Here is a 25,752-nt window from a genome sequence, read left to right on the forward strand (position 1 = left end):
TCTACTGGACTGACACCCTTTGTTGACGACCAAGCTGCTGGGATAAGTCTTCACTCTGCTTTCTCACTAGATTATTCAATCCTGGCTTGAGGGTCATCATCATTTGAAGGCAGTTTTTCCTTTTCCTTGTTTGTGGGGGCCGTTGTTGGCTCAGGTTTCAAACCTCTCAGCACCGGATCCTATAAAGAGCACTTAAAAAAAGCATCTTCTTCCCCAGGTTCTTTTCGTGTCAGATGGCCCATTGACTATATCCCATTGGGAAACAAGGCTAAGTAAAACACTCTTTCTAGCTAGACCTGAAAGCATTTTGAGGGAGGCCAAAGGAGACCAGTTGTGCAGACTTGGGCAATCTTTTGCAAAAAGGAGTTCCCTTCTGTAAAAAAGGACAAAAGGGGCAGTTTCTAGAGTTCTTGTGTGTTTTATGCCCCATAAGACCCTTGCTGATAAAGAGGGGGACAAGAGATGAAGATTCAAGTGAATAAAGGATTCAATCAGAAGCACCAGAGAGGCGGGAGAGCAATTCCCTGCGTCTGAAACAGTTTGCGGTTTCTAGAGGCGGTCACAATGCAGGTTGTTTCATGATCACCATAGGTTTCAGCTCTGACACACTGGTGGAGGAAAGACCCCAAGATGCTTGGGAATTACGATTATTCAGGATTCAGTGGTTCTGGGTCGAGGGGCCAAGCCAGCAAAGCTGAAAGGCCAAGAAGCTGAGGTCAGTGGTTGTTGGCGATGCAGGATTCCTTTGTCATCCTCAGGCATAAGATTAGTTCCCATGGCAGGGATTGGCTTGAGAAAACCCCAGAAAAAAACAATTATTGAAGATATTCTTGTGATGTCACGGCAGAGAGGAGCAAGCAACGGCAGAAGGACCGGAAGGAGAGTTTGATGATGTTGTTGCAGGACCAAGTACTGCACAGGCCCCTGGAGCTTCCCAGATGGGGGAGTGGGAACCAGGGACCTTGCATGTTGTCCTTGGATGAGGAAAATCTGGAATGGTTTGCACAGAGTCCCTGGGGTCGTAGCAGTGAAGGGGCTCCAACTAATGGATGCAGCGATGCAGTCATGGTCAGGAGATTCAGAGACAAGACCTTCAACAATGACCTGTGAACTAGTTGGATCGGGCGGAAGGTGTGTGGCAGATTGTTCCTTCCAGTCTTCTTGTAAAGATAGAGCTTTGCTGTTGGTTTCAGTGACATGTCAAATGATTACCGGTGCAGAGCTTTCGCTCTTCCTCCAGGAGCAGGGCCTCCCAGGTGTGCAGGTACAGAGCTCCAGCAGGAGAAAAGGTGAGTGGTTAAGACAGACCATCGTTTGAAAGGAATCCACACTATCCCAGACAGGCATCTGCCAATTAGAACTTGTTTCAGGCTGAATTCGGACCCCAGTCATTGATTCCATGTATCCTGGGCTAAAAGAAATGTCTAGCTTCTCTCTCACAAACACAGAGACAAGAGATAGTCATGTGCCCTCCTCCCCCCCAGGTATTCATGGGAATTAAAGATAGTGTCCCTTTAATTAAATGATGGTGGGGTCAAAAAATGGATCCAACCAGGTAAAATGGTTTACACCAAGTAGGTCCATTTTACAGTAAGCATACTTTTACCACCAGCATACCTGCTTACACCAGCATACTAGACACATGACTAACCGAGAGGAGATCCTCCCTATGGGCTACCTTTGGGGCACCCATACCTTAGGAGTCATAAGGACTCACAAGGCAGTGTACACAAAAGCTGACCAACTCTCTGTCAAGCTTTGGATTAAATCTGGTTGGGAGAATAAATAGCCCAAAACTCATAGAAGACAGCAAAAAATGCAGGGGGCACCTTAGCTGGTAAAACATGGTATTTTTACCTAAAACCAGGTGCCACGTTGTTCTATGTCTGCAGGTGGCATCCATATTTTGACTTGTGCTGTGAGAAGGGTCTGGATCCTTGGACTTTTCAGACCCTTTCTGTCATGATGCCTACCCCCGAGGACCCAGACCAAGTCCAGCAACCCCGGAAGCAGGCATCAAGTTATACTAAGCAAGTCCAACAACTCCTGCTAGGGGCTATTTGGGTGCAGTCTGATGCAGACCATGCTGCAAGAGCTCCAAGCCAAAAGATGCTTGGAAGGGAATACTTTACCTAGGGACTATTTTTTACTCGGGTGGGGCTGGGGAGGAATACTTACCTGGGACTACTTTGGTGGCTATTTAAACCACGCCCGAAGAGCAGCACACGCTTCGCGTTATTCTGCATCCAGCAGCGTAACGCTCACTGTGCCTGCAAGTCTGCATCCAGTCTTCTGCCACGCCCGCCTCGAGTCTGGAGCTCCTAGAAAAAGGGAGAAAGAAGGAGAAAAGGTTAGAACAAGAGCAAAACCTTTGATTCTTAACTGAATTCCCGATCCATCGCGCGTTCGAGCTGGAAGAAAGAAGTTATTTTATGCGCGTCGCCTCGCCTGCAGCAGCTCCGCGCAGAACTCACCGGCCTTCGCAGCATCTTCACATTCCACTGCATCCTTCTGCATGCTCCCGCCGCACTCCGGCACCTAAGGGGAAGACAAGAACAGCAAGGTGAGCCAAGAGAATACACAGAGGCAATATTAGTTACCCCCATAGACTTACCTGATTTTACCACCGTGGGTACTATTCCTCTTCACGGGTCGGCGCAGCTTCCACTGCATCCTCGCCGAACCCCGGCCCCTAAGGGGAAACAAAAGGACAGCAAGGTGAAACAAAGGGACAAACAAGGGGAAACCTCCTCACCACAATAGACGTACCTGATTTTACCACCAGAGGCATTATTCCCCGAGACTTCATACTTTCTCTCAGCCCCTGAATAAGGGAGAAAGCAACAGGTTACATATTGACATTATTTTATCGAACTGTGTTGGATAATACAAATCCTTACCTGAATATTACCGGTTGCCACGAGGAACTCTTCGCTAGGGTCAAGCTGCAACCTGCAAGGAATCGGACAAGAGTGAAAGTCAGACATTTGAACTCTTACGAACTACATACTTACGTCGTCTTGCCGGGAATCTCAGAGTCAATATTGTTCTGGAACTCACCAATCCCTTCGAGCCAGTGAAGCAACTGGTTATCTACGCGCCCCTGCGCTCAATGCAGGATGGAGAGCTCATCTTTCCAAACCATCAGGTGAGACTGTAAGAGGGGACATCAAAGGTGATCAGTGGGGAGAACAGCAGGAGTGGGGGGGGTTAATGCTCAACTCTACAGGTGGTTAATTCCCTTTCTCCATTTGCAGAAGAATATTCCTACGGGCCAAGCAAACGAAGCTAGGTGGGCCAGTCCAGTCCATCATCTCGGCACTACGCGTCACATTGGTGGAGACCGCAACTGTCGCCCCTGTGGGTGCCAGGTGAGCGTAACACTTTCTTGGTTTTCTGCTTTCTTTGGACCAAAGTGGCCTGCCTTTAGGCACTGTTAAAGGGGAGATGGCCTCTATCCGCATCTTTAAAAGGCCTCCACTTGAACAGGGCCATCTTTACTACCTCCACTGTTATGCAGTTTTTGAGAAGGTTAACTACTCCGTTTCTATAATGCGAAATTGTTGTTCCTACTTGGGATGTAAACCGTGTTCTATCATTTCTGATGGTGACTCCATTTGAGCTACTGCATTCCTCCCCTTTGAGATTGCTCATGGTTGAGGTGATTTTCCTGTCTGCCGTCACCTCTACGAGGCAGGTGAACTGGCTCCAAGTTCTTTTTGTCAAGCTTCCTCACCGTGTCTTCTTAAGGTTGTGTCAGATTTTCATCTTTGTCAGAAGATCCATCTTCCTGTCTTCTTCCCACAGCCTTATCTAAGACGGTTGAGAACTTTCATTGTCTGGATCCCAAGAGACCTCTCAATTACATTGTCTCTCTGATGAGGGACATCAGAAAGGATGACCAGCTATTTGTCAGCTTTGTTGGTGCTTGGACTGGCAGAGCTGACACCAAACAGGGCCTCTGAAGTTTCACTCTCCTCTGCATTTCTGTTTCATATGATCCGGTTAACAAGGAAGTGCATCTGTGATCCAGGGCTCATTCTACCAGAGGTCAGGCGTTTATCTCTGCTTTGCAGAGGGGCATCCATGTTGTGAACATCTGTCAGGCTGCTGCATGGACTTTTCTACTGTCTGAATTCCAGATCTGGAGAGCATTCCCACTTTGGTCTTGATGTGCTCCACTGTTTCCTGATGTAGGTGATGGTTCTTCACGCTCCTCCCTCCATCATGTTCTGTGTTGCTTTCAGAAGCATCTATAGTAGAGAGGAATCCATCAAAAAACAAAATTACTTATTTAATTGTTTTTTTATAACGCTTTTATAACGCTCCTAATACCATACCCGAGTGTGGTTTCTAATCGTGGATCTGGGATTCAAACCTCTGTTGCTCTGTTTGGTCTTGCTTCCAAGACCAGCCTGTTGCCCCTGTGCTATCATATGTTCACACTTACCTTAGGTAATGTTCTTTATGATGGATTAGTCCTTTCTACCAAAGGTTACTCATTGCCTTCCCAACCTATCCCTCAGACTGAATGCTTATGACCTATTCCAGTACTGCGGTTCCTCATCCTTCGGTTGGGGGAGAACTGGTGGAACTTATGTCATGGGGCTAGGCGGCTCCATATACATCTCCTGTCAAGAGGCCCAAATGGAATGCACAGAATACTGGATTCTGGAAGTGTGATTCACCAGGTTTATTTATACAAAAAAGAAATACACATATTGGGTGAAACAAAAGAACATGAAAAATAAAAAAAAACGTCTCGCACACTGGGTGTGATGATTTCTCACCTCCTAGAGGCAACATGGGTTTTGCAGGGTTTCACAAACTCTTGAGTCTCTCAGTAGTTTGTTTCAGGTTTTCCAAATGTTCCCAATCACTTTCTTCTGTCCTTGTTCCACAAAATCCAAATGTTTCCCTGTCAGTTCGATTGCCCCCTCGACCAGCTTGTCATATAGCTTTAGCGTCTGTCAGTCAGAGGTAGGCCCAGGGGTTGCTACTTCCGTTTCCTAACACTTCTTTTCTACTCAGGAATGGGGTCTCTCCTTACTCATGAATAAGGATTCCTGCACCATTGGCCTGACTACAATTCTTCTGTCCTCCTTACCAGGTCTCGTTGCCCCCTCGTGCCCCCGAGACTGTCTTATGCCAACCTGGCATCCTTGCGTCTTCCTGTCCTTTGGGGATAGGGGGCTCTTACTCTTTATCCTTTTTTATCACTTCTAGTGTTGCATCCTCCTCTGCTGTAACCACTTTTTAATCCATTGGTACTGCCTTTACCCCTGCTACTACCAACTCCTCCACATTTGATACCACCTACTCTGTCTTCGGCCTCTCTCATTTCCACCCCCTCCTTAACGTACCTATCACTCTCTAACTTTTCAACTGCCTGCCACAACCTTCTCCAACAAGCCACACTGACATGCTGGGTCAATTGTTTATATAGTGTTCTTTTTGGGTTGGGCTCTTGGTAAATAGCTGCAGTTCTGCCTGGTAATTGGGAAAGGGTAGGGATTGCTTGCTCTGCCTAAGTACTTTGTGGCTAGGGCGCGAGACCAAACCTTTATTTGGCTGTTCTGCCATTTTGAATTTCAGTCTCCCCTTCGAGGCCCTCCCTACTGCTACCTGCGCAGGACTCTGCTCTCTTCTAACCTAATCATGTGAACTCCAAGCTGAAAGAACTTGGGGTAAGCCATCAGTATTCCTCAAATGTGGAGAGGATGTGAATTTGCAGGGAATTTTAAAAGCTGTATCTGTGGTGAGAGAATGCTCTGCCTGCTAGACAACGAATGGGCACATGTGTATCATATGCTGGAGAACAGGCAGCCGGAGATGCAGGAACTTTTAACATTGTAGCAAGTGGGGGTCTCCGGCAGTGGTCGAAGTGTACAAAAAGAAGTAGTGGAACTATGTTGCCTGCTGGCCTGCCCTCGCTCCCTACAAACCCCATCGCCACGTGCAAATCAAACCCCCAAATAAACACACCTGCTGTTTAAAGGAATGTTCAGTGCAGTGCACGGAAGTGCAAGTTTCAACTTCTTCCTACACTTTTATTTTCAAACGAAACCATTCCGGAACGGTTTATTTTTAAAACAAAAGTATAGGAACAGCACAACTTTTTTTAAAAAGTAGGAGCACTGCTCCCAACCGCTGCCACTCAGACTACTGGTCTCCAGAGCTCGCATTTTTCATATGATAGTCAAACAACCACAAATTGGCAACATTGTAACCTAGGACTGAAATTGACTTCAGGTGGTAGGAAGTGTTTATTTTCCTTCACTAGGACTTTGGATCTGTCAGTGTGCGCTTCAGGCTCGGTCATTTGGTGGGCGTGCAATCAAAGTGGCTCTGCTACTGTCGAATGGCATGTGCAGGGTGTTAGCAGTTACTGGGACTGTATTTCCGTGAGCCCCCCAGTCGCATAAACACACTGACACGGAGACGTGATGTTGCTCGTGTGGGCTCCCCGGTGACTCTGCGGCCGCCGGGAACGCCCTGTTTATTTATACAACGCATGCGACGGAGTGAACGTCACCCTGTCGCGTGCGTGCCCTTAAAGGGCCAGCGCCACACTCCTCCTTTTCCATAACAACAAACTTGAAAAAGGATGGTCTAAAACTACCACACATTAAACAGCACACATTAGAGCACCCACACGTCCCCCGTTTATTGGCAGCCACCCTGGATCCCCCAATGGCACTTTGCCCAACAGCCTGGACGGAACTACCAGCCAGCCTTTCCATCTCAGTCTGTCACATAGTCTGTAAACTGGGCAGGTTTCCCACGCCCGGTTCTCAGGGGGTACCTCCTGCCAGCCTCTCTGGTCGGTGTCCCTTCGCTTGTCCCCCCCACGGGCCGGGGAGTCTACTGTGGGGGTTTGACCCCCCTCCTTCGTCCTGTGCTTCTTCGAGATCAATGTCCTCCAGGGCCTCCGCCCTGGGCTCACCCAGTCTCTTAAAGAAGCTGGCATTCCTAGTCACTGATGTTGTTCCATCGGATGCGGTCACCATGGACCCCTTGACCGCCACCAAGTCCAAAGGGGCCGGTTCATACGTGAGAGACAATTTGCCCTGTGGGTGACTATTCCCCACCAGTACTTTGTCTCCAGGAGCAATCCTTGGGGGTCTCAGACCTCTTCTGTTGTTTTCCATTTCAGTCCTTGCCCTTCTCTCCTCTTCCACCGGATCATTGTCAATGACAGCCGGTTCTCGCTCCCCCACTTCAGGTATAATGTCTCGGGCAACGCTGGTACAGTGCCTCTGCTGGTGCCACACCCGTAGAGGAGTGGGGTGTCGTCCGGTATCTTCGCCGGAACACATACAGTGCCCTTTGTAGGCACTCGCCTTTCCCTTGAGCGATCCTAAACACTTTGTTTAGTGTGCGCATCATGCGCTCCTCCTCCCCGTTGGCCCGAGACCAGAGTGGAGTGACCTTTCTATGATGGATGCCGTAGTCCTTCATGAGGTCTGCGAAGCTCTCGCCTTGGAAGGGCGCTCCATTGTCGGAGCACAGGACAGTAGGTAGACCGTGGGTGGCAAAAATCTTCTCCAGTGCTATCACCACCTTGTCGAATGCCACCGACTCCACAAACTCGACCTCGGGGTACCGAGACCACTCGTCCACTACTACGAGGAAGTGAGTTCCCCTGGCAGTGGACACAGTCAGCATGAACGACTTCCCATGGCCTGGTCCCTCGGGCATCGTTTCGATGGATGGTTCGCGCTGGGCTGAAGCAGTCTGGCACCACACACAAGACGACACAAACTCCACCCTCCTTTCCAGCTCCGGGAACCACACCTTTTGGCGGAGACGAGCCTTTGTCTTGGGGGCGCCTTGAAGACCCTGGTGCGCCAGGGCGATGATTTGCTGAACCTTGGCCTGGGGGACCACAATCCTGTCTCCTCTCAGCAGGAGCCCAGACTCTGAGAATGTCAATCCTTCGCACAACCGCCAGAGTTGCTCCAGCGCTGTTTTGGCCTCATTAGTTCTTCGGCCCAAGGCTTCCAACACAGTCTTCCAGGCACCGTGCCCCATGGCCGTCTTCAGTATTTCAAAACACTCATCATTTTTAGACGCCTGCTCCAACTCCTCCACCTGCATCGAGTTCGGCGTTGCCGTTTCAATGACAAGCCGAATATGTTCATCTGCTTCCACCGCCGATGTGGACGCCTGGGAGCCCCCTCTCGGATGTCTGGAGAGGTAGTCAGCAGCGTTGTTACTTCCCGGACGATAGATCAGCGAAACTTCATACTCGAGTAGCGCGAACATCCAGCGCTCTATCCTCACTGGTGGCTTCGATGAGGACCCATCCATGATGGGCAGTAAAGGCTTGTGGTCTGTAACCACAGTCACTGGGTGCCCCAAGATGTACAGGCGAAAGTGTCTGCAGCCCCACAACACCGCCAGGGCCTCTCGCTCGATTTGTGAATACCGTTGCTCGGTATCTGAGAGCGCTTTACTGGCGAATGCGATCGGGCAGATTTCCTGATCACTCCCGACTTGGGTGAGGACTGCCCCCAGCTCGGATCAAAAAACGCCATGGTGTCCTCCTCAGCCAGAGCGCTTTTGATGTCATCGAAGGCTGCCTGCTCAAGTGGCCCCCACTGCCAGACGGTGTCCTTCTTCGTTAGTGCCCTCAATGGCTCCGAGCAGGATACCAAGTTCCGGATGAAACGGCCACAAAACGTGACCATGCCCAGAAAACTCCTCACATCAGCTACATTCTCCGGTGGTCTGGCCTCCTTTATGTCCCTCACCTTGAGGGGGTCCGGGGACACCCCATCCGCCTTGTAAACAAATCCGAAAAACTCAATGGTCGTTTTGAGAAACTCGCATTTGTCTCTATCCAGTGTGAGTCCCAGTGAGCGAAGGCGTCCAAATGTCTTGGCGAGGCCCGCCAGATGTTCCGCCTTGGACTTGGCGTACACCAGGATGTCGTCGCTGATGTTAAGGACTCCCTCCAGGTCTGCCAACGCCCCTCGGATGATGTTCTGGAACACCTCCGCAGCCGATGAGACCCCAAACCTCAGCCTTTTATATCTGTACAGCTCCTGATGAGTGGTGAATGTTGTTATATAGCGGGACTCTGGGTGAAGGACCACCTGATACCCTGCTCTTAGATCCAGCTTAGAGAAGAACCTTGCCCCTTGCAGTTCCGTTATGATGTCATCAATAGTGGGGGTCAGGTGCCGCTCCCTCTTTATGGCCTTGTTGGGGAGGCGCATGTCCAAGCATATTCTCACTGCATGTGGTTGTTTGGGCTTGCGGGCAATCACAATGGGGGACACCCATAGGGTGGGGCCCTCCACCTTTTCAATGATGCCCAAACCGACAATGTTGTCCAACTCCCAGTCCACCAGCTCCCTAAGGTGGGATGGCACCCGCCGATGCTTGAGTGCCACTTGCTGGATCGACTCATCTATGTGTAGCCTTACAGGTTCACGTACCATCTGTCCAATTCCTTCAAACAGGGAAGCGTGCTTGCCCAGCAATACCTGTATGTCGTCCAGGTATACCGAGTATGCAAATGTCACAATTCCAAGGGCCTCGGCCGCCACACAGCACAGCAATGTGTTGTTGCTTACCGGTGTGACGTAGAACCTGGCTCGGAGTGACGTGTTGCCGTACTTGACTCCTGCCACAAACACGCCGTCCAGGGGGATTGGCTGATTGCCCCCAAAAGTGAAGATACGGGCCTTCGGCGTCGCCAGAGCCGGAGGGGTCTGCATAGAGTCATAGTGTTGTCTGGCCATCACATTCACGGAAGCCCCAGTGTCTACTAACATTGGTATTGAGTCCCCGTTGACCAGCACATTGCACCTGGGCTGCCTCTTGGAGTGGTTTTTCAAGACACCAATGCTGGACACAAAAAACACGTTTTCTTCATCCTCCTCCTCACCCTCCTGAGGGGCACCGTCCTCGCCCTGGTACACCTGGGCGACATTTGACGACCTCTGGGGGCGGAAGAAACCAGCCCGGACAGGCCCACTGGGAACCACCTTCGGAGCTGTAGTCCTACACATCCTGGCATAATGGTCCGCACCCCCACACCGGCCACACTTCACACCCACGGCCGGGCACTCTGCTGGGTGCGGAAGATCGTATCTGCATTTCATGCAGGAGTTATTACCCGCTGGCACTCTAAGTCCTTGGCCACTTGCGGGGCGTCTAAGCCCACGGCCCCTGCCGACCGCGCAGATGTCATCCGGCTTGCTGGGGCGTACTCCGGCCTCCATTCTGGTTGCTCGCAGTTCGGACACCTCATGGCATCTGCCAAGTTCCAGGATGCGGGGAAGGGTGATGCCAGGCTCTCGCAGGATTTGGCGCCGCAGTTTGCCAGACACACACCCTTGTATGAGTTGGTTGCGAATCATGGTGTCTGGGTCATTCCACGCGCACGGCACCGCCAGTCTGCGCAACCTCCCATAGAAGACATCAAGGGTCTCATTATCCTTCTGACGCGCCACCCCCATGAGGAAACGTTCATAATCTGCATTTGCCATGGGTAGAAAATGGTTGTGGAGCGCATCCTTCGCCGCCGCAAACGACCCATCCGCAGGTTGCAGGGACAAGAATATCTCATGTACCGCAGGGCCTGCAGAGTACAGGAGGGTGGCCAACTTACTGTCATCACTAGTCTCTATAGTGGCCCTGAAGTACATCTCGAGTCTGTCCAGCCACATCTTCCAACTCGGTCCCAGACTTGATGGCGTGCCTGAGACATCAAACTCAGGCATTGGTTGTAGGGCCCCAGGTGGCTTCAGCAAAGGTCTTGGCAGCAGGATGGGTGGTGGCTGTGGTGCAGGAGCAGCCGGTTGTTGAGGGGCAGCCGCCGCAGCTTGGCTCATGATGGTAAGCGCACAGGCACCCCAGGGATGTCCAAAGAATGGGTCCGCAACTCACTACCACACACGCCACTGTTCTTCTGCAGAGAATGCTCCTGAGAAGCAGCCAGGCACCGGCAGTTCTAAGACAGGTAGATCAGATGACCAGGCAGATGTGGAGGATCCAAAAATTGAGCAGGGTGGGCTCCAAGGTGTGCAACCAGCAGGCCTTCCTTGGCGCTTCACCCAAGTACTCGGTGTAAAACAGTGAAAATGTCAATAACTCACTATGAAAATGACATGTGCTGCTTCTAGTGGCTGTCCACCACTAGATCGTCCAAAAATTTGGCTTGGATGGTTCACTGGCGCTTCATTTCGAAGCCGTGACGTCCCAGGGCCTATTCAACAAAATGGCCGCCGACTGCGTGTCTCATACCCCTCTCCGCGACATGATTTTGCAAAATGCACTCACTTCGGATCATCCGCGCATCATGCAAATATCACTGCCTGTCCCGGGGATGAGTCCGATCCTTCGTCGCCACTGTTAGCAGTTACTCGGACTGCATTTCCGTGAGCCACCCAGTCGCATACACACACTGACACGGAGACGTGATGTTGCTCGTGTGGGCTCCCCAGTGACTCTGCGGCCGCCGGGAACGCCCCGTTTATTTATACAACGCACGTGACGGAGTGAACATCACCCCGTCGCGTGCGTGCCCTTAAAGGGCCAGCGCCACACTGGGGACCAAGGGAGGGTGACCATGAGGTCCTCCGCAGGGCCCATCATCCACTAGCTCAAGTAGGCACCCCCTTGTGGTCGCCTGAGCCAAGCAGGAGACCTCATTAAACACCCATGGTTCCTCATTCAGAGCCATGGAGTCAACAACAATGCTCAGTGGAGCCATAGCTTGCCCGCTGGTGGCTGAAAAATGGTTGAAGCCTGACTGACATGTAGAGGATATTTCTAATATGAGGAATCTTTGTGAGGAATTACTAATCTATCAAAAAGATTTACCTCCACTAATGTGTTCCCCTTGGCACCTAGTAATTCATCATTTTTTCTTGAGTTCCTCTTGAGATCAGGCATTCATAATGTTGGCGCTTCTTCCTGTGGCACTGTTTTGTACTCATTTGTGGAGCTGTGTGGGTGTAAGACTGGGCCTGGCGCCGAGGTCTTCATGGTTTCTTATTTTTTGCGTAGAATATTTGTACTGGCTTTTGTCTTTAGTATTTGCCTATTTTTAGAGCATGACCATGGCCGGTAAATTGCTTATTTGTACGGGTGTGACCCAGGACCAATCAAGCAAGGATCATGGAGCCATTTGAAAATAGGCAGAGAACATGTAATACAACTCTAGGCTATTGCTCTTTAAAGATGCAATATTATTCATGCAAACCGGAACTAGAAACAATTAAAAACATAGAAGTACCATCAAACGATACACTAAAGTATTTCACAGACACAAACCATTTGATACAACTCTAAGGGAGTCATTTTGCAATGAGCGTAGTGCAAAATGAAAGCATAAAAGCTAGGTGTACTGCTTTGATACTTCCATTTTGCGCTACAACTCATATGTGTACCTTTCCGAGGCTTAGTGGGGGGCACAAAGTGGAGTCTGCATCTCTGCTTTGCTTTCCTCCTCCATCTTGGAATAGCAACAGGTTTTACGCCTGCATGAGGTTTCCTTTGGAATCCGCTTTGCATTTTCACCTGCTAATGAGCAGGCAGACTCGATTGAAATTTGGTAAACACTGCTTTCAAATAGGGTTTGTTTTTGACAAACGGAGCGTAAAAGTGAAGATTAAAGGCGGGTTTTCCTTGTTTCTCATCACATTTAACACCCTGCCTTGCTAATGATGAAAATTGCTTGTAGGTAGCCCAAATGCACCAGTGCTAATGTTATTGGTCCCCAGTATGCAATTTACCTTTTTTTTTTTAATGGCCCGTTAGCACTTTTCAGAATGACATCAAGCACAATGATTGCAAGTATATAGATATTTCATTAGAATATCTGCCATATGATGTCAGCATCTGGGCATATTAAGGCAATACATACATACTCAATGTTTTCAATATCTGGGCGCAATGTGACCATACCTGGCAATGCAGAGAAAAACTATGTTGGCTTTGCAGATGGTTGTTGAGTATTGTATTTACTTTTTAGCTCAATGCACATTTTAATGAGGTAGCCATTAAAGCCATTGCAACTGGTTTTATTTATTTCTAGGTATTGCACTTGGTACCAAAGATGCTTGCAACACCTTTCCATTTGAAGCAGCGCAGTGGCTTAGCTACCATGCCTTTATTGTTAAGCTCACATGCCACAAAGCTGTTTACAAGTGCCTTCTCAAACCACTGCAAAACTGTAAGTATCCCTGGCCAAAAAGAACACCAATATACTGATGAACATTGTCACATGAAAGTTAGTGATTGCTCTTATGTTCAGCACAAACGCTGCCTTATTTAAAAACAGACTCAATTCTGCAAACTCCACCGAATTAGTGTGCATGCTTTTTATGGTTCAAATATTGTAATGTGTTTTATCAGAACAGAATACTATTCTTATTTCTCCCATCACCTCTCTTTAGTGAGAAAATAAGTTTATTTTTGTAAATCTATAGTACTTTTAAAATTAATACAGAATTCATATTCATTAACATTGTTTGCCGTAGTGCTTTATCAGTTTCAAGAAACATGTACACTTAACCTTCTACTGGCCGTAAACCTCTCTGCGAATCAGATCTATTATGCCTAACAATATATGAAATGAGTGGAAACTAACCATTTAACCATGGCGATACGATGTGCCACAGTAAATCCTCATACCCACAATTCCACCGACCGTCGCTTCTGGGTGAGACATTCATTGTGACTAATATTGAGGGAACTAGAGGCCATCAGTAAAACAGCCTTTTTGCCTCCATTTTGAACTGTACATACAAAGAGCACATAGCTTCTCCAGGCCATAAGTAACCGTTGCTTTTAACGGTAGCTTCCAAATGATATCATGACGCCTTTGATAGCTTTATCTCATCCTACCAGCAATGTGCAGGGGCAATTTGCTTGTACCTATTCAGTGTTGGCACCGACACAGTAGGCAGTGGATGGGCTAACGTCCACTGCCCATCAAGCAGGAGCAGTGGACAGAGAGAACGCGTAGCTCCTTAGCCTCAGGGCAGCAATTATTCACCATGACATGTACATTCTATGACTTCTAGAGACTTTTTGTACATGCCCATGTGTTTGTGGAGCACCATTCAGGCAGACTAGCACATCCAGCATCATATTGTCATCAGCACCATGGAATATTTGAACACCCTGATATTATTGTATGCATGCTGAATTATTTGGAGAACACTAAGATATAATTAGCGAAATGTAAAATGGGAACATCATAGCAGCACATAATATCAGTTGTGATTGTATTAATTAGCACAGAAGCAATGGATGCAATATATCCCATGGCACAATATTAAAATCTGACGTAATTTTATTTCTCCAGCATGGGGTCTGGCATGGATTCACATGCTCATGAATATTCCCCGTCAGGTTGGGAATCCTTGGTAAAAGAAAAAATCAGTTTCGGGTTTGTTTCTGAAATGTCTTTCTACTAATAACCAATCACTGGTCTCTGGGTCATACTGCCCCCAGCCAATGACTGCCCTCTACTTAAGCCCCTCCTCTGGCAGACATCTTCAGATGTTTACTGCACGTTCAAGTGTTTGGAGTCCTCGTGCTATAGCTCTCGAGCTTTTACTGCATTTTGCCTTTTTCCTAACAGTTTTCTCTTATTTTTCGGTCAATTCGAGCCTCAAGCTCCACCGATGATTCTGCCGATCAACGGGGACCCGTTTTGGAATTTTTCTATGCCCCTCAAGGGCGAATTTTCGTTGAGCTTCTCTTCTTGGAGGATTCCGGAAGATCTTTGAGACCTATTCCGCGTGGACATGGCCCAGGACAAAGGAGACAACGCCTACTGGATCCAAGATGTTTAGGAACTGCCCTGGATGTGGATTGCAGAATGTCTTTAAGGAGGATGAGCACTCCCGGTGCCTCTATTGCCTTCATGACGACAAGTCCCACGTGGAGGAGGACTGCGCGTTCTGTAAGAACATGTCCGCCTGGACATTGAAGGACCGTCAGACTTGACTCACTAACTGGCTGGAAGGGAAGAGCCCAGCAGCAGTTGAGCAGAAGAAGAAGTCTGGGCGGTCTTCTAAGACCTTTCAGGGTACTCCGGCGACAGGGGCCCAATATAAAGCAAAGCACTACGAGTCCACGGGAACTGGGAGCGCCGTTGGTTTGGGCTCCTCGGCTGCCAGGTAGGGCGCGATGTCCCCGACGCCATCAACCACGAGCCAAAGCTCTGGCTCGGGTAAAAGGAAATTGGAGAACCCGGGTAAGCCCTGGTCGATCCCGACTGAGAAAGCCAAGGGGGGGGGGCGAGGCGGTGACCCTCCCCCTAAGGTGAAGGCCCCAGACGCAAACATGGTTGTGAAGGCCCCGATTCACACGGCGAAGGCTTCGATCGAGGATGTTGTGGTGGTCCTGGCGAAGCCTGTGGAGGCTACACCAGTGGAATCGACTTCTGGGCCTAGAGTTTCCCTGCCACCCCAGAGGGAATCATCTTTTCAACCTATCGAGAAGACCCCCGGGACGAGAAAGAGGGGGGGCACGGTAGCCATAACGGACACAGATACCACCTCCGAAGATGAGCTGGCTAGCGTCAAAAAGATCCTGGACAAGAAGTTTGAGGAAGTCCGGTCCTACGGGAAGGATCCCGATGAGGCGGACGTGAAGAGCAACGGTGGAGCCGATGAGGAGCTGCGGCCAGGGAGCAGACAGAGGATCCCACGCCCGAGCCATCGCTCCCATCGCAATCGATGCCTATGCCACAGGACAAGTCAGGAGCGATCTTGATGGCTATCCAAACCCTGTGTACGGAGATGAGGACGTGGTTGCCCTTACCCCCAGCGGACGATCCAGCGGCGCCTGGACCGCCTGGGAGCCCACCCAACAAGCGGAGGCAAATCCACCCCCCCCCCTCCTTTCCAGCCTTCACCTCCTTCCCCTCCACCGAGGGATGAGACGGGGATGGACGACGACGGTGGTGACAGGACGGATCTCCCATCACCCCCTGCTCGGGCCTCCCCCGCCGACGAAATTGGCTCCTTTCACACCATGATCGCCAGGGCATCATAGCTTTTCCAGCTTTGCCCCGAAGAGCAGAAGGAGGGTTTCCTCTACCAACAACAAGAGGCCAAGAGGAAGACAGTCCTCTCAGTCCCGTTACTGGACGACATCTGGGACGAAGGACTATCGCTGCTCAAGAACCCGTCCAGGGCTCCTGCGAAGAGGGACCTGTATGAGAAGAAGTACCGGGTCCCAGATTCCACCCGATGTGCCTCAGAGCTCAGCCGTCCCCAGATTCAGTGGTCTTTACGGCGGCCAAGAAGAAATCGGCAGGGGCGACGGCATCAACTTCCACTTCCCCACCGGACGGCGAGGGGAAGAAGTTGGATGCCATGGCCGTCGTCGCCACCGACGAGTCATCTCGTCGGTGGCGACGCTGACCATCAAAGCGGCCAACGCCCTCGCGATCGTGGCACGCTACGACAGGGAGCTGTGGTTCAAGATCACTCCCCTCCTAGATTTTCTGCCAGATGACAAGAGGGCGGAGACCCTTGAAATCCTACAGGAATACAAGGTGGCGTCGGACCACGCCATCACAGTGGCCACGGACATCACTGACACCGGTTTTCGCCACATGGGCAACATAGTTTGACTTCACTGGTGCGGTTGGCTCAAGGCCACCAACCTCTGTCAGGACGTTCAGACCAGGGTACTGGACATGCCCTTCGACGGGAACAACCTGTTCGGCAAACCAGTGGACGAGTCACTGCAGGCCATCAAGGCGGACACAGAGATGGCCCGGGCCTTGGGTTCTCTACATCAACAACGGACGTCCTTTAGGACCCCCGGAGGCAGGTCTTAAAGTGCCTCCAAAGGATTTGGTGGCGGTTCCGCGTCGTACCACCAAGCAGCCCGCTCATCGTCGCAGGAGGCCTACAGAGGCTGCCGCAATGCCGGAGGACATCAGCGTCGTCGCCAAGGAGGCCAAGGCGGCAAGGCCTCGGCGAAGCAAGATTGAACCGGCCGTGACGTCGGGCCCCCACCGAAGCACCCCGGTGGCAGGCCGGCTGGCGAATTTCGTCAGTGTGTTGGAGTCCATCTCCACCGACCCTTGGGTGCTGAATGACCTGGCCCATGGGCACACTCTGGAATTTCAAAGTAAGTGTCCCCGTCTACCACCCGTGGCTGGGAAGGAAAACCATGTGCCACAGCTACTTATGGAGGTACGAGCAATGCTAAAAAAGGGCACAATAGAACTCGTCCCAAGAGGCACCGGGGCTCCAGAGTATACTCTCGGTACTTCCTCATCCGAAAGAAGACTGGTTGTTTTTGGCGACCCATCCTGTCCCTTCGCCGCCTCAACAAATACATCAAGTTCCAGAAGTTTCGGATGGTCACCCTTCAGCACGTGCTGGGACAGCTGGAGGAGGGTGACTTTCTATCGTCGCTGGACTTGGAGGATGTCTACTTCCACATCCCAATACACAAAGGACATCGAAAGTTCCTACGGTTCGTAGTCCAAGGGCAACACTACCAGTTCAAGGCCCTACCCCTCGGATTGAAGTCGGCACCAAGGGTCTTCACCAAGTGCCTGGCAGCAGTGGCGACGCAGCTTCTCCTGCAGGGGATCCATGTATACCCCTACCTGGACGATTGGCTCATCCGAGCAAAGTCAAGAGAACTCGACGTCGATCACACAGCGAAGACCGTCCGACTGCTCACCGATCTGGGATTCTCGATCAACTTTGCGAAATCCCACTTGGTACCGTCGCAAGACGCCCTGTTCCTGGGAGCCAGACTCGACACAGTGGTGAGATTGGCTTCACTGTCGGAGGAAAGAACGAAGGCCATCCTGGGCAAGGTACAATGGCTGCTGACCATGGACATGGCCAGGGTGAGGTCCAAGTCCCTACTCGGCATGATGTCATCGTGAATCTACCTTGTGCGCCTATACAGGTTGCGGATGCAACCACTGCAGGAGTTCCTCGATACTCGTTGGATGCAAGCAGCGGGCAGTTTCGAAGACAAGATCGCCCTCAACGAGGCGTTCCGCCAAGCGATCCGGTAGTGGGGCAATCACGAGCATCTAGCGGCGGGTATAGACTTCCAGACCCCGACACATCAGGAAACGTTGACGATGGACGCCTCCCTGGAAGAATGGGGAGCGCACACTGGAGATTTCCATGCAAGAGGCCTTTGGCTCCCGGAGGAGAGGTCAATATACATCAATGTCCTGGAGCTCTGAGCCTTGTTCTGGGCCCTCAGGTCGTTCCTCCCGTCCCTCAGGGGCAAGGTGGTGAGGGTCTTCACCGACACCACCACGATGTTCTACATCCAGAAGCAAGGGGGCACCAGATGCCCAGGCCTATCCAAGGAAGCGCAGGATCTGTGGCACTGGGCCGTTGCCCACGGAATGTCCTGGTACCCTTCCACCTGGCAGGAGTAAAGAACACCGTCGCTGACTCACTCAGCAGGGAGCTGAGCTCGTGCCACGAGTGGGAACTCCAGCAGGATCAGGTGGATCTGCTACTCTGACGATGGGGCAATCCCCAGATAGATCCCTTCGCAACGGCGACGAACACCAAGTGCCGGAGGTTCGCCAGCAGGTTTCCCCAGCCAGGGAGCATGGGCGATGCATTCTCCACCTGGGACGGCCTGTTCCTGTATGCGTTCTCACCGTTGCTTCTGCGACTCATCAGTCAACTCAGACTGTCCCGGTGCAGGATGATCCTCATCGCACTGGCGTGCTGAGGCAGATATGGTTCGCGGACCTTCTGGACTTGTCAGCGTCCCCCCCCAGTCAAACTGCCGACAGACGCGGATCTTCTCGCCAGGGAAGGAGGCGCCATCCTACATCACGACCCAGGATCGCTGAACCTTCAGGCCTGGCTCCTGCAGCACTAGAGTTTAGAGGCTACGATATCCCGGCTGACTGCAAGGAGGTCCTTGCAAAGGCCAGGGCGTCCTCGACTCTTAAGTGCTATGGGCATAAATGGAAGAGGTTCTCTGTCTGGTGTTGTGCACAGAAGATCAACCCTCTACGGATTACGGCCCCTCCCAAGTGCTGCCGTACTTGCTGTCGCTGGCCAAGGTGGGGCTGGCACATACCTCCATCAAGATCCATCAGGCGGTTATCTCCTGCTACACCAGAACTCCGGGACGGTCGTTGCTGTAGTCTCACCGCCTGGTGAAGGAGTTCATGAAAGGACTGTTCCGCTCGTTCCCGCCGGTGAAGGATCCGGCCACGGCATGGGAGCTCAACGTGGTGCTGACCAGGCTCATGGGCCCACCATTCGAGCCTCTGCATTTGGCACTTTTGAAGTTCCTATCGTGGAAGACAGCGTTTCTTGTGACCATCACCTCCGCACGACGAGTGGGAGAGATCCAGGCCCTCTCCTGTAAACCTCTATACCGGACATTCCACGAGACGAGGGTAGTGCTGAGGACGCACCCCTCCTTCATGCCCAAGGTGCCATCAGACTTACATCTCAATGAGCCCTTGGTGATACCTGTTTTCTTCCCATCGCCTTCGTCGCCAGCTGAGAGAACTTTGCACTCACTGGATGTGGCTAGAGCACTGAAGTTCTACGTGGACCGCACAAAGAGTTTTCGGAAGACATCACAGCCGTTTGTGAACTTTGGACCTGAGAACCAAGGAAGGCCCTCTCAAAGGCTTCCATTTCCAGATGGCTCTCCGGCTGCATCATGAACTGTCACCGGTTGGCAAACCGACTGTTGCCCGGCCGTCGGAGAACCCATTTGATCAGAGCGATCACTACTACTACGGCGCTCCTGTCTGGTGTGCCCCTGCTGGACATCTGCAGGGCTGCTATGTGGAGGTCGACACACACCTTTACGAGATTCTACTGCATCGACCGGGATTCCAGGGCGGAGTCCAGAGTCGGCCAGACAGTGCTGCGCAACCTGTTTGCTTGAAGGTGAGCCTGGTGAGGAGGTAAGAGATGCTTAATGTTGAGTTGCTGAAAGGCTTAATGTTGAGCCTTGCCACTTCCCGTGGTTGTGCATGTGTGTACTGGTATGTATTCTTGTATTCATGAGCATGTGAATCAATGGCAGACCCCATGCTGGAGAAGGAACAAGCTACTTACCTGTAACTGTTGTTCTCCAGCATGGGTCTGGCATGGAATCACATGCGAGCCCTCCCTCCAACCCCTCTGCGGCTCTTCTCTTGGTCCTACTGCCACTTTACGTGCTACCAAATCTGAAGATGGATGCCAGAGCAGGGGCTTAGGTAGAGGGCAGTCATTGGCTGGGGGTAGTATGACCCAGAGACCAGTGATTGGTTATTAGTAGAAAGACAGTTCAGAAACAAAACTGAAACTGATTTTTTCTTTTACCGAGGATTCCCAGCCTGACGACGAGGAATATTCATGAGCATGTGAATCCATGCCAGACCCATGCTGGAGAACAGGTACAGGTAAGTAACTTGTTCCTTATTTATTATTGGTGATTTGGCTTTAAATGAAACCTTTTCACCTAACAATATCCTTACATAAGTCAGCATCAAAACATATAAAACAGTTCAAAAAGTTATAACAGTTTACACTTATACAATTAACACTTCATAAGAAAACATAGTTCACAACTTTAAGAAATTTTACAAATACATGATGTTAAAAACACAACTACTATAAAACTTCACGACACTAAAAACAATCTGTTAAATCAATAGCTTTTAAAAATCGGAGTGTTGCCAATACAATGTCTGTGTGTGCGCCACCACAAATAAGGCCCACCAGTCTTCTGCTGTGTGGGTACAATATTGAAGCAAAAAACGCTCGAAGTGCACTTGTCTGAAATGGGAGAGCGTCCTACAAAAGATCAGCTGTTGAAGCGATTCTATAGTCAACAGCAATTCACAAAAACACAAATGTGCGCTAGACCTCCTTAGTGGGGTAGTGGTGCAATCGTACTCTAAAACAAATTGCTGTCCACAAGTAGCTTTTGGAAGAGCTTTAAGCAGTTGGGTAGTACATTCAAGAGCTTCATTTTCCAGGTTGAAATGATGGAATAACTTGTACTGTTTGCATTCCCACCCTCTATCCACCCAATCCGTACACTATACTTTTTCCTTCAGTGCTACTGGATTCTCAATTAATAATGTTTTACCCTGCAATAATCTTGAGGCAACACTCCTCTCACTCAATTAACAATTTCTCTTTTTTTGATCCTAAGGGCTGAGTTTAAAGAACCAAAAGTTTCTTTCTGGGACCAGACATTTCCTGTAAAGTAACAGCATCTTCTACTGAACCGTGGCCTTTAGAGATAGTAGTCCTAATTCAAAGCAAATACATGATTCCGGGACCCCCTGGTATAACCTCAGTTTTTCCTCCAAAATTGGCCCTCTAGGATCACCCACATGTTGGAAGGGGGCATGATAGCAGAGGAAGGGGAGTTCAAAGTGGTGTTGGTATTGAGTGAATGCTGGGTTGCGCATGTGAATCTAGAGCCTAACCTAGGGTTCCTGAGGTGTAGAGCACATGGTTGGTTGGGTGTAGGTTTGGCTGTAAAGTGCTCCAGCCAAAGGGCAGGTGCATTCAAGTAAGGGTTTATAGGTGGTGACACAGGCATGGTACTGAGGCTGTGTAGCAGGGCAGTAGTGGGGTAGGAGGGAGGTGAGGGTCCATTCTGGTGTGAAGGGAGGTTGGAACCAAGGTAACTTCCTGAGCGTGACAGCTGAGAAAGGGTTTCTCAGAGAGAGTGAGCTGGGATGGTCGGTCACTGTTGTAATGGGTAAGTGTCGAGGTGAGAGGAATTATCATACAGGTTAGCAGAGAGGAAAGGCAATACAAGTCAAGGATGTACATAGTGGGGTAAAGTCAAAGGAAGGATAGTGTGTGGCAAGAGGGGGAAGTACACATGTATATATAAGAGAACCTAAAACGCAAGGAACGTTATACAGAAATGTTAGTATACAGGTCAATACTAAGTATAACTATTACTAACTATCACTATCATAATCTGGTCTCTACTAGTGTAAATGACGGCCAAATTATGGGCTATTGTATCTGGCAGACAATGAGCAGAGTATGGTCCTATTACTGAACCAGCAATTACAAAACGCAGTAAGAATTTGGGTCGGATGCGAGAGGATGCAAATGCAGGTCCTAGTACATGATACGAACAGTAAAAGACGAGAATGTTGGCATACAGGTTACTGCTAGGACGTGCCTGATGGGCCCTAGTCTCCACTGTTGTGATTAGGGACTATTAAGGAGCAGACGATAGTCAAAGTAAGGTGCTAATACAAGGCAGGCAGATTGCAATATGAAGTCATAGAGCGAGACAAATGAAGTAATTGCAGGTACAGGGTCCTAGTACATGATGGGAACAGTAACACAGTACATAACTGACAGGTAGAGCAGTGGGGCATTTATGGTGGTGTAGTATCAATAGATTACCTTACTGTTTGGCATAGCTAACACAACAAAATGTAGGGTCCTTTTGCGGATGATCACAAAACAGCGCATCACGACGGTGTCAAAAGGGTAATTTCAAGATTACTTGGTCATTACAATACTTGTTTATGCAGGAGAAATCAATCATGCAAGTGTTACAGATGGTGTCCAACTCAAAGTAAGCGGGTACGGGCCGTTGTGTGATAGCACGTGGCCGCTTAAAGGTAGGACACACGTCAGGTGTTCTCGGGTAGTAATGCTAAAGGCCGATGCGGGCAGAGTTCAGTAGGCCAGTTTATAGACGCTCTAACAAGGGGTGGCTCAAACAATATGAATAGGTGGCACAGCTTTGCGAGCACGATTATGAAAGGGAGCACAACACCATATAATATTCCAAGATCAACTACAAGCAAGCAATGTGCGGCAGTCTCACTGGGAGTTTGTTCATAAATCGATAGGGTTCGTGCTGATGACGGGCCTCAGCAGCGCAGTGTGGTTGGGCACGTTATGATGGTCAGGTGCGGGATGCAGACTGCTAGGTTTGACCCCGGGAAATAGAGATGTTAGGGGGTGGCCCGCTCTGAGCTCGCCAGCTCGGTCATCTCAGTCAGGAGCCTTTGCCGACTGCCTTTGTTGAGGGGCAGCTTGCACCTGCCGGTCGTATCCGATTGGCTCTGGGGAGATGCCTGACCAATCCGAGGTCGGAGGCACTTTGTGTAAGAGCACTAAGGCGAATGTGTGGAATACGTAAAGTATCCACTCACCCCCTTCTGCCTCGCGGTCTGCTGGTGGGGAATAATTGGCTACGTGGCAGACTTCATGCAATACTCACTAAATGGTAAAAAGCACAGAAAAATTCCTACTGCTGGTGTGGGGTCTACAATGGATCAGCCACGGAAGGTCCACTCATTCCAAAACAATAATGGATCAGAAGAACATTTGAAAATTAGGCTTCACTCCAGACCATCAAATCTACAAACTGACTAGATTAACTGTGAAATAATCTTTACTGGTCCCCAAAAATATCATTCATTGTGTGGAGGGGGAGGGAGAAGTGCTGGATAGCCTCAATGTGGTTGGTGGCTGACACCACACCATAAGGCACTACGAGATGCTGGCCACAACACTGCCCACTAAGGGGGATTATTGGTGTGTAGGCTGACGAGTCAATACTACAAGGCAGTGGAACAGGAGAGAGTGCTGTGCTTTGGAGCCTGTGCTTGGAAAGCATGTTGCCCATGGCTGCGGTGGGGGGAGCTGCGAGTAAGGAAGATGTGCAGAGCATACTGGCTGAGCTTGGTCAGAGGTGCAGACGTCTATTGTAGAGATTAAAGGTTGGATAGCTGAAGTAGAAGACAGTAGACGCTTGGAAAGTAACCAGCTATCCGTGGAAGTCCTGGAGGTACAAATGGAGATGAAAATCAAGGAACTGGAAAGCAAAGAGAAAGAGCTGTGACGCAAACTGGACTGTGAAAATGGAGAACGTAGAGATAACAATTGAATACTTGGAGTGCCGCAGTTCGAAGGGGAAACACCAGAGGGTCTGGCTAGGAAGGTAAAAGCTATTATCATGTGTGACCTCCTGTGTTAGACCTGAAGATAGAGATATTTATGGATCTAGTGCACAGGGAGGAGCCCCCTCCCCCAATGTACCCAAATGTGTGGTAGCCAAATGCCATTATTTTAAGGACAAAGTTGCGACCCTAAGTACAGCTAGAAGATCGGACACTTTTCAGTGGGAAGGAGTCAAAGAACTACCAGACATGTCAGCATTCACCCTGGATCAGCACAGGTGGAGCAACCCTATGACTACTTGGCTGACCTCAGAAGGCATTCGCTACAGGTGGGGGTATCCGTTTTCATTCATATTTGATTCGATGAACGAAAGATAGTAAAAGATCCTGATACGATCTCACGACTTCTGCAGGAGCTCCAGGACCCTGTGCCCACCCAAGAACCAGAAGGCGCCCAAGCAGTGCCTGAAAGGTTTTTCAGCGCATTTGCACAACCTCGTGCTGGAAAAGCCCAGGAGTGAGCTGTGCTCAAGAGTCCCGCCTTACCCCATGCTATAAACGTGGGCAAGGAAGACCCCGACCATAATATCCTGACATCATTTTGTGAACACTTCTTACCCCCCACTATTTTGTATCATAGCAGTAAGGATTGGCAATAGGTTTCTTAGTATAGGCTTTTTTTATTTAACTAGACTCCACTAGGACAGTATTATTTTTTGATGGTCGTAGCTTGCTTCCATCTTAGATTTAGGTTTTGATTGGGAGTTTATCTCCCCCACTTTGCAGTTTAATAAACACCCTAAACTGTAATCACGTGTGTCTGTTTTACTGTTGCCACCATGAGTTCTTTACAGTACCAATACAGACCTTAGTGACCAAAACACAAACATGATTGCCAAAAGGTCATATGATGAAATGACCAGGATTAGTAGGCTGGCTCTGAGTGCAAGATCATCACTGGCAAGAGATTATTGGGCCCCCAAATCAGATATTGGGGGAGAGAGAGATACATTGACTTGATCGTTCCCCCGCTGGCTAGGGCTCTGTTTATGAAATTCGGTTTTGGAACACTCCCCATTGCAATTCTTTTCACTAATGGACTAGTGGGGCTGAAAGGTGTTGCCCGACATGCAAGTCTGCAAAGTGTAGGGTAACTCTACAACAACCAGACATCGAAAAAGCACCCCGATAGGGAAAAAAGCGAAGTGCTTTCTTTTTCAAGAAAAAGCTTTTTTTGTATACAAAAAGAAACCGGCAACATGGTATTATAAGTCCACTGCCACAGGGCTCTCCTCATCAAAATGAAGTTCATCTTATAAACACACAAATCATCATTTGTAACGCACTCTATATAGAGTATTGATCTCCCACCCAAATTGGCTACTGACTATATACATGCTAATAGTCATACATGGAACCATCGCCGATTGGTTGTCATATCTTCCCCTCCATCTTCTCCAACTTGGGTAATGGCCTCTTCACCTCAGGGCTGCAAGGTAAGTCCTGAGGTGAAGTTTAAAGGTCATCACCCTATCTGTGCTCCTAACCATGTCATGTGCACCTGGTCGTCAACATGAACTCAGCGGATAACTTCGAGGCCAGCCTGGTCATTGCAAACAAAGTGCCTCTGTTCTCATCCCAGACACGTAGGTGCCCCCACCATGCCCCCCCGCTGCAATCTTATAGTTTTGGCATCACCCTTTGCTCTCCCTAGTATAAATCACACGCCCTGTTGTGCTCTGCTCCCCCCCTGCATCAGTTACCCCTCCCGGGAAGTAGACCTCATGTCCCACTAATCCATCCAATGCATGAAGAATTCAAGAGCGCTACTCATGTACATCAGGTAGTTCAAATAGAAT

The 25,752-nt window shown here is 49.8% G+C and overlaps 1 protein-coding gene across 1 annotated transcript in view; it reads left to right on the forward strand.

Moving 5' to 3' along the window:
• Positions 1 to 25,752, forward strand: part of TERT (telomerase reverse transcriptase) — a 679,541-nt gene that overhangs the window by 570,691 nt on the left and 83,098 nt on the right. Inside the window, exon 15 of the mRNA XM_069613652.1 lies at positions 13,055 to 13,192. Coding sequence (XP_069469753.1) covers positions 13,055 to 13,192 — 138 coding nt within the window. The remainder of the gene's footprint in view (positions 1 to 13,054; positions 13,193 to 25,752) is intronic.

The sequence above is a fragment of the Ambystoma mexicanum genome, chromosome 5p (genome assembly GCF_040938575.1).
Source record: "Ambystoma mexicanum isolate Mex_15411 chromosome 5p, UKY_AmexF1_1, whole genome shotgun sequence".
Classification (NCBI taxonomy): domain Eukaryota; kingdom Metazoa; phylum Chordata; class Amphibia; order Caudata; family Ambystomatidae; genus Ambystoma; species Ambystoma mexicanum.